This window comes from Epinephelus moara, chromosome 5 (assembly GCF_006386435.1).
Source record: "Epinephelus moara isolate mb chromosome 5, YSFRI_EMoa_1.0, whole genome shotgun sequence".
Classification (NCBI taxonomy): Eukaryota; Metazoa; Chordata; class Actinopteri; order Perciformes; family Serranidae; genus Epinephelus; species Epinephelus moara.
The window spans coordinates 9,931,994-9,941,582 of record NC_065510.1 but is presented as its reverse complement, the minus strand read 5'-3'; the positions used below and the strand labels follow the sequence as shown (position 1 = coordinate 9,941,582).

General features: G+C 42.6%; 2 protein-coding genes across 2 annotated transcripts; both read left to right on the top strand.

The window, feature by feature from the left end:
- The first annotated feature begins 2,076 nt into the window (after positions 1-2,076).
- Positions 2,077-5,225, top strand: hmx1 (H6 family homeobox 1). Its single transcript, XM_050045339.1, has 2 exons — positions 2,077-2,784; positions 4,251-5,225. Exons 1-2 carry the CDS (start codon positions 2,484-2,486, stop codon positions 4,871-4,873), a joined length of 924 nt encoding a protein of 307 aa, XP_049901296.1. The 5' UTR covers positions 2,077-2,483; the 3' UTR covers positions 4,874-5,225.
- A 1,507-nt stretch (positions 5,226-6,732) lies between these two features.
- Positions 6,733-8,511, top strand: hmx4 (H6 family homeobox 4). Its single transcript, XM_050045340.1, has 2 exons — positions 6,733-7,122; positions 7,292-8,511. The coding sequence occupies exons 1-2, from the start codon at positions 6,900-6,902 to the stop codon at positions 7,864-7,866; spliced, it is 798 nt and encodes a 265-aa protein (XP_049901297.1). The 5' UTR covers positions 6,733-6,899; the 3' UTR covers positions 7,867-8,511.
- Positions 8,512-9,589: the final 1,078 nt, after the last annotated feature.

Genomic DNA, 9,589 nt, shown 5'->3' with positions numbered 1-9,589 from the left:
GAGGGATTTGAAATGCAGGACTTTTATTCTATTTTCACATATGAGTACTGGTAGTTTTACTGTTCTGAGTACTTCCTCCACCGCCGGTGATAACTGAGAAATGCAGAATGCTGTACTGTTCAATTTACAAACGCATCTAAACATAAAATGCGGATTTTTAATAAACCTGAAAACTAATATCTGCAGCAGGACAAAACATGTCCTGAGCAAGCATGAATGGTAATGGATCTTTATTAATTTTAGTCAAATTTAATATTAGAGCATTAAATTTAAAAATGATAGTTTTGCAGAAAATGAACATATCTCATGTGTGATGTGTTCTTCACTGAAAATTGTATTCTTTGCTGCAGTTGTGGTAGGCTGTGGTGTGATTTTATAATTATTTATGAATTATTTGCAAGTAAAACTTCAAAGAGACTTTGTCTTTTGGTCATATGGCATTTAACGTCTGCATACACCTATTGCTATACTCTTTTTTAAACATTTATTGAGTTAGTTTTTAGGATATTTGCATAGAAGTACTTGTATTTGTGTGTTTTTCTAGGCTATATCTAGAGAGTTTATATGTAGCAGTTTTCGCCACAGCTCATTAAAGTTCTACATTAAACAGCAATTTAAAACACCAACAACAAAAAACACCCAACAACTTTGCATTAATCTCCCAGCTGAGGCTAACTGATAAAATGTCAAATCATGAAATAAGGTACCTTCCCTCCGCAGTTGTCTGTTACGCTCGCGGGAGGAAACCGAAATCTGTGAACCAGTACCAAACTCCGTTATGAATTCGTTGAGTTTCCTGAGTGGTTAAGTGGTTAGGGTTTAGGGTCTGGGTCACGGAATACGGTGTAACAAAGGCGTATCAGCCAACGCGATACTTTGTCTCTTTATTGAGCGGCACATTACAAGACAGGTGCAAAACTCAGCTCTTCAGCACACGGCTCATGTTACTGTTGTCTGCGCTGAGTGTTAGGTTGAAGAGCAACATTACCGCTGATCCTCTGTCAAAGGGTAAGTCTGGCCTAAGGGAGGAGGGAGGGAGAGGAGGAGAGAGACAGGGAGAGGGAGGCTGGAGTTAAAGGTCAGCGCCGCTGACTCCATTGAGGGAAATAAAAAGCTCAAATGTCTTGCCATTTCAACGGAAAGGGTAAAGACGCCCGTCAGCACTCATTTAAATGTTTCAGATGATCTAATAGTGATAAGCTTATCTTAATCTGTCCGATGAGGGCTGTAGTCACCTCAGACATATTACTTTTAATCAGAGAACTCCTGTGTGTTTACACCGTTTCTGCAGTGAAGCTGGAGCGCAACAGGACAGCTTGGAAAAACGTTTCAGGTTAAGCTTCATGAACGACTTGTTTAAGGTTATGTGCTGCTTTGTGACGAATTTTCAAATGGTGCTTGAAGTTTAAAGGAAATGTCAACTATATATATATATATGTATACATATATATATATATATATATATATATATATATGTATTATTATTATTATTATTATTATTATTTTTTTTTTAAAAAGTCAAAATAACAGATCAAACATCTGGTCACAGCTGTTTCTGCACCAATAGCTATTTCTGAATACAGTCTCATTTTTTCCACTGCATAGGCCTACTACATCACGACGCTATAAAGCAGAAAATATACCAAATAAGACTAAGGCAACCCTGCGCTGAAACAGCTACACGATGGCCACAACACTAATTTTACCTATCAACTCTACATCTTCAGATTAAGCAGGAAATGTGTAGTTATACATGATTAAACCATGCAGCGCTCGGCTACAGACAAACAGGCCTATTATCAAGAATATCTGAGCCATTACGCAAAGTTTGGATAACCTTTGACAGCAGCCGCATCTCCAAGACGCAGCGTTTCACGTGCCATTGCCAAGCCATGCGTGGTTCAGTACGCACATGCTTTCAAAAACCATAACTCTGAGCAACTGTGAGTGAACCACCACTGAAATATGGCCATACTGGCGGGGGGGGGGCGACCCCGGGGATGGCTGCTGCCCTGGCGGATCTTTATTTTGATTTGCACTCTAATTGACCCAAATAAAGAGTGCTGTGCCACGAACAGAGGTTTTCTCCTGGCTACATGGCCTCGAGGGGACGGGCCTGCACGTGAACACACACACTCAAACACACACATACAGAGCAGCCGTGGCTGACGCAGAGAGACAGCGATTCTCATTTCCTTAGAAAACCCCATTTGCTATTGTGCTCGTCCAATCGCTGGATGCCCTCGGTTCGTTGAGCGTTTGACTTGACGTTTCACTGTACTACTGCTTCCGTCTCCCTGTCTCCCTCTCTTCCCGCTGGCACCGAGGATATCCCCGTCCCGTCTCTGCCATGACTCCTCATCCGATCACGGCGCAAAAGCAGCGACGCTTGAAATGACTGCTTGGAATTTGGGTTGCCTTAACACACACGCGACACAGGATCCGCTCGGTTTTGCGTAAAAGCGCCGTAAAATCGGTAAAACATGACGGATAAGCTAACGGACAACCAGGCTGCCACTTCATCGAGGGCGTCGTCGTTTTTTATCGAGAACCTACTGGGCAAGGGGCGGAGTGGACAGGAGTCGGTGTCGGACAGGAGCCGTGGGGAAGCTGGTGTGGAGACAGTCTCCACCGGCCGAATCCTGAACGGACATCACGCCGACGCAAGCACTCCAGTGTCAGATGGCTGCAGCTCCACAGCTCGGTCCCCGTACAGAGACTCGCCGTTGCAGTGGTACCGCGGGGAGACTGCCTTAAACTTCAGAGCTTTGGAAACACCACAGAGTGAGTACAGTCACTTTATGCGTCCTGGACATAGATGATAATTTCACATTCGCACAAAGTAACGTCATGCAAAAGAAAAGCCATCTCAGCCAATGTGCAACACAATACACAAAACGCAAAGAGTTTGTTGCATCTATTGCTGGAACTGTACTGGTGCATGCAGTTTACCATTATTTTTTTATTAGCGGACTACTGGCATATATTAAATTATTCAAAAATTAACTGAAATTCACGGGATAACAAAACCATGTTATGACAGCAGTCGTGAATTTAAAAAAAAAAAAAAAGAAAACAGTGCGTACTCCACGGTCTGCAGGTCTAGGTCATATTCATGCGGCTTTTATTTACAACCACACATTACTGTTTCTTTGGTGACATTATTTACGCTGTCAGGTCGTTTATTTATTGGTGTAAATGTATGGAGTTGGTTTTATTATGACCATATGGAGTTGATGAAAGCCAGTCTGGAACGAGTGTGTCGCTTCTCGCTTCATTAAATAAAACCAACAAAGTCTGGGCGAGTCGAGTTTGGATCCTAGACTGCTGTAGCCGTGTCTCTTCTCTCCGTTCACACACCCTGAGCTCACCGAGCTTCCCAAACTAATTCAAAGGCTACCGTGCATTTGTTTTGTAACGTGTGCCAACAAACAGGAAATCCTTGAAGGCACACAGGCATTGCATCGATCTTTAAAACATATTTTTCATGTGTGGTCACAAAAGCGTAACTCCCTACTGTACAAAACCGGGGGATATATTATGGTTGCTTGTCATCAAGATATCTCGGTTTTAAGATTACGCACGTGGATTGCGCACAAGTACCCACAATACAACCCAAAACAGAGGCGCAGTAGCACTGCACGTCAACGTGACGCTTTTACGCACATTCAGTGTCATTTGTGCCACTCAAACGCGCCCTCTCATCAACACAAAGTGCCCCTCCCTTTGGAGTGTACAGTCAGATACTTTGATTTTAAAACTTTTATCCCCACCAGCACTGTGTTCACAAGTGATGTAAGCGCCTGGTCAACGCCAATGTCCATGAATCGGTTATTTATTGGATATTATCATTAACTCCAAAGATCTTGAGTTTCTTTTGGCAGACTTAAACATTTATTATACTCTTATCTGTATCACAGTCAGCCGTGACACGACTTCCTCCCATGGATCGTGTGTCGTGCAATCCAATCAAAACAGCTTAGCTTTTCCCATGCGCACCCCAACTGTCAGTAACGGATGAATTAAAAAAAAAGTTTATTTTAAAATTCGAATGTTACTTTAAGTAAGAGGGGATGTCAGGCAGGCCCCATTCTATATATCCCAGCTTGTTTTCATCATTTTCTGATGGTGTACCTTTTTATTCTTCGAAGCATTGAAGTAAAGGGGAAACGTTTTATTTGTTTTCAGGCCTGGCTGTGAAATTAATCTATTTTAAAACCAGTCGTGTTCTTGTGTTTTTCTCCTGTCAGGTCCAAGAGATAATACAAGCTCAGACGACCACTGCTGCTCCATATCGACGAGTGATAGATGCTCTCCTGCCGTATCTGAACCGATAACGGAGGACAGCGACGAAACCGACAGGAAAATAGGCGACAGCAACCTGACAGACGACAACGAGGACGCGCACAACGGCTTTGACGCACGGTCAGAGCACGACGCGTCCTCGGATCCGAGCTCCACCCGGAAGAAGAAGACGCGTACAGTGTTCAGCCGCAGTCAGGTGTTCCAGCTGGAGTCCACCTTCGACGTGAAACGCTACCTGAGCAGCTCAGAGAGAGCGGGGCTGGCAGCGTCCCTCCACCTGACAGAGACTCAGGTCAAAATCTGGTTCCAGAACCGGAGGAATAAATGGAAGAGACAGCTGGCGGCGGACCTCGAGGCTGCACATATCCCACACTCGACCCAGCGGATTGTCAGGGTCCCCATTCTGTATCATGAGGGACCCACACCCACTGCAGCAGTGGGTTTCAACCTGAACGGACATCCACTTTCTCCACCCGTCGCGGGCTTCTCCAGCTCCATCAACTACCCTCTGTCCTCGTTTGCTCACTCCATGAGCATGTTAAGATCACAGATGACCGGCTTGGTGTAAAGACTGCTGAAGACTGACTACAAACTGTTTATTAATAACATAAATTCACCCTGTTAATACCGAATCGTGCAATAACCTACAATGCCGCAGAAAACTGTTGACTTCATCCAAAGAGCCGCAGAGACATGAATTATAAAAACCCCAGTCATCCTTATAAATCTGTTCATAACAAGAGTCTGTGCTCCTGTCACAGAATAGACTGTAACAAGGCCGGGAGCAGGGGAGGCCTAAGCTGTTCATGTACTGTACTGTATGTTTGAATACACATATTTTTACAAACTTTTATATTTAAAGCCACACATTTTTCCAACTTTGTCACTTTTTCACATAATAGATAAATAAAAAAAAAACAAGCACAAAACTGTCTCTTTTCTGTTTTTCATTAATACTCACTGAGCTCAAATGTGTCCTCGTCTCTGTCAGTCTGCATGGTCACACAGAGAAGTGTTTGTACAAAAAGAAGTGAACCCATATGTGCTGTGACACAACCAGAGAACGAAGAAACTGTGTGCTTTTATTCCGGAAATGACAAAGTTAACCTTTTATACACTTCTTGAAGTGTCTGCCAGAAGCGGGCCTCTGCTATGACTATGCAAGCTCTTCTTTGCGTGCATGCCAATTAAGCAACTGTACATTTAATTAAATAATCTATGCAAGAATACAACTTTTTTTTTCAATCAATGATATGCAAAAATGATCGTTGATAAAAAATAATTAAGATACAAAATGCAGTGAAGAGGCGAGTCATCTAATTTTACCTGTTTTTAATCAACTGATTTACGCACTTTTTTAAATGGCAAGCAGTGAACACGTTGTGTCCTTGTCTTTTTTGGAGAAAGTATCTACATGGCAAAACAAATCAAAATTGTCTTTTTTGGAGAAAGTATCTACATGGCAAAACAAATCAAAACGCCAAAGAAGGCGTTGTTAATGAATCCCCCGACTACTCACTTAATTGAAGCAAATTCCCAAACCAGTGTGGATATAAAACGAAATACATCAAAACACAGTGAACGGATAAAACTTGGGCAGTGGATACGCACAAAAAATAAAGTTACATGGGCTAAAATTTTATTTATACTTCTAAACACAGGAAATATTAATCTAAGGCTCTCGTTATTTAAATTTGATTTCACTGCTTTAAATGAGCAAACATGTAGCCCATCCACGACTTACTATGGACACTGTAAATAATCCCATAAATAAACGATCATTTTGTGAATGCAACATGGTACAAATGTGAAAAAGCAGCTAGTTTTGGGATATTTTTTTACTATATTAATTATATTTGTACACGTAGTGGCCATTATATACTGCAAACCCAACTCACAGATGAAAAAAATATATATTACCGTAGTTCTACACAAGAATATGCACTTTCAATAAAGACATGCGAAAATGTCAGATACACAAAAACCAATGCCACTAATAATAAAAGTTTTTTTACATTTACTTTTCGGGTTGCAAATCAGTTGACAAACTTTTTTCCACACTGGGGCAATCACATCTGACTCGAATTAAGCAGCTGCCGGGCCGATACATCAGAAAGAGAGTGCAGGCTAAATCAAAACCACCATCAATTGTGTATGGTCTCACAGCACAAATACAGTATGGTGTGAAATAACAGTGACATTAAACTCTTTATTTTCCTGAGGGACCCCTGCAGGGCTCCGAACCCGGCTCTCCTTGCAGCAGATGTACTGTTAAGGATGAATGGGGGAGTGAGAAGGGAGTAGGGGGGGCACAACAACTCTCTTCTGCCCTCCCCTCGCCTCCCATCCCCTCGCTGTCATTGGTTCGTACTGCACGCTCCTCCGGACCAATCAACGACGACAACGCGCTCCATCCGGTGTGTGCAGTAACGGTACAGGCAGTGCATCGCCAGCCCAGCAGTGTCTGCTCAGTGGCTGCTGCTATGGTGCGTGGAGCATCGAGACGTTAGTGGTCATATTAACGTCCCGGTTTAGACTTAACGGCGAGACAGAGTCGCGGAAGTAAACATAAAAGGAAATAAGCATTGGAGAATATGAACAAAGTGGACGCACCATGTCGACCCGCCGCCTCTCTGAAATTCACTATTGACAACATCCTCAATCTCAAGACAAGCGGGAGGAACTGTGACAGTTGTCACCCCGCCGGACTGCAGGATGACTCGGCCACGGCGATGCGTAAAGACGGTTTCCAGAGCCACCACGAGGAGCACGTAGTCCAGCAGCGACAGGACCCGGGCAGCAGGCTCAACGACAGAGGTAAGAGGGCTTTGGTAAATTTGAAGTTGGTGTGGACAGAAACCTTCTGTTATCAGTGTTCACCATTACGCACGGCACTCAGCAGATGAGCTTACACTTTCAGGTTAATCTAGCAGCACATTTGTGACTTAACCACAGCGGGTTGAACGAAATGTCATTTTGTTCGCAGAGTTGATCACAGACTGCAACGGAGCAACGGAATCTGTCATCATCAGCCGCGGAGACCCGAAGAAGGCGAGGGAGGTGCGGTTCGAAAGCGGGGACAGCAGCTGCGACGACAGCAGCTCCACTACCACGGCCACGGACACCCACAAAGGAGGCAACCCTGCCAAGAAGAGCAAAATAATAACGAAAAAGAAAACGCGCACTATTTTTTCCAAGAGACAGATTTTCCAGTTGGAGTCTACCTTCGACATGAAACGCTATCTAAGCAGCGCAGAGCGCGCCTGCCTCGCCAGTTCCCTCCAGCTTACGGAGACCCAGGTGAAAATATGGTTTCAGAACCGCAGGAATAAATTGAAACGGCAAATATCGACCGAAATCGACGGACCTGTTACCGATTTCCCCGAGACTGGAAAGCCCGTGGTGGTGGGGCAGCTCCCGGCCTTGTACAAAGAGAGCAACCTGCTGGGGAGATGCCTGCTGCCCATGCCTCTGCCCGTTGTATACCCGGGGAGTAGCACGCCTTACCTCTGCTTCTCAAACGCCAGCAAGTACTTCAGCCTGTATGACGGGGACGTATGATGGTGTCATTAATTCCCCACGTGAAAGAGACACTTTTTGGTGGTCTGTTGCCAAGTTTTCAAGCATTTAAAGGTGTTTAGATGGTGGGCCGGACCTGCGGCCTTACTGTTTACGAACACTCCAAGTAAAACGACAGAGAAGTAGCCTACATATCACTTCAAAATAAGATGATTCGGTATTATTTATTTTTCTGTCAAAGCTGTGGGTTTTGTATAGGCCCAACACTAAACATGATAAAGCAACACATAGCCGTTTTTAGGAAATAGCAGGCTAGGCTAATGATAGCCTGAGGGAGGCCTAAACAGTACAAATCCCAACATTTTATTGTTTACATGACATGGCATTATTATTCTAATTATTATTACCATCATTATTGTTATTGACAACAGCATTTCCAGCAGCCTACGCCACCAAAGAAATTACTATAGCCTAGCTATTTGCATGCATTTCCTGTATCATAATGAATTTTGAATTACTGAAATTATCTATGTATTTAAATGAATGTAATTAACATTTTATTCTATGTTTCACGCATGTCTATTTTTTTTCTTGAGTATCCTACTATTCTTACTTTATTCCACATTTGCCTATAGGCTCATTACACCGTTTACTGAAACTGCAATTAAAACATCTTCATTCAAGAAATACTTTTACAGAATTGATTTACTATTTTGAACTGAATTTTTTGTGTTTCAGGTTTACCAAAACATGGAATTGAATTTAAGGAGGTTAAAATGTGCTCAGTTAGTGTATTAAACTGTGGTTTTAACTGTACCTTTGTAATTCTAGCATAAAGTGCCACATAGATCATATTGGTAAAACACTTTATGAGAAAACTTACTGATTGAACACATTGAATATCTACTGTGCAAAAAGTTGCAAAATATTAAATCAAAGCAAAAACATAAACACTTAGTGCCAGCTGAAGGCCCCTTAATGTAAACATACATAAGACACAATGCTTGCTAATCAAGTAGGCCCTAAATTGCTTGTGGTCACACGTTCTTGTCTTGTTTCCAGCAAAAACTCCACCTCAGCATGTTTAAACCACTGCATATTGTGTGTTTTAAGTTGGTACACATTATGCAAAACATGCATAAATTCAGAATTATTATCAAATCCATAACGAACAGCTTGATATTAAAAGTAGAAGCAACACGACTATCTAAACTGTAATAATGTCAGTAAGTGTGGGTAAAATGTACAAAACAGTGAACATCAATATCAAAATCAAAACATGTATCTCCAACTGGTCATATAACTGGCATATTTAGGGTATAAACTACACAAATGATATAGCAGATTGGCAATATGAGACTCTCTACATGTCAGTCAATATGACAGACAGGTTTCTTGGATGCTGGAAGTGGTGGACAGACAGTTGATGAGACTGATCCCCTTGTAAATGTCTGTGTGAAAGCTTCAGGATATACCTGGCATATTTATACAAACTACACAACATTGTAAGTAATGTGAGCAACTAATTTTGTTCCTTGTTGATAAACTAAAACATTTTGGGTAAAACAGTGATCTATGCAGGAAGTGGTGGACAGATGCAGACAGGAGGTGAGGCTCGTCCCTGCCTAAGTTTCTGTGTGCGACAGTGTCTAGATCCTCACAGCGGAGGCCACTCTGCTGTCGTACCACAGCCACAAACCGATTTACCAGCAGCCTCAGCATAATTCAAAGTGTACACAATGGAAAGCTGTGCTCCCGCTCCTGT

Bases quoted from the DNA above. Each gene is read 5' to 3' on its own strand.
- hmx1 (XM_050045339.1), top strand. From the start codon at position 2,484: ATGACGGATAAGCTAACGGACAACCAGGCTGCCACTTCATCGAGGGCG. The intron at 2,785-4,250 runs GTGAGTACAGTC...TTCTCCTGTCAG, and splicing joins AGCTTTGGAAACACCACAGA to GTCCAAGAGATAATACAAGC.
- hmx4 (XM_050045340.1), top strand. From the start codon at position 6,900: ATGAACAAAGTGGACGCACCATGTCGACCCGCCGCCTCTCTGAAATTC. The intron at 7,123-7,291 runs GTAAGAGGGCTT...TTTTGTTCGCAG, and splicing joins CAGCAGGCTCAACGACAGAG to AGTTGATCACAGACTGCAAC.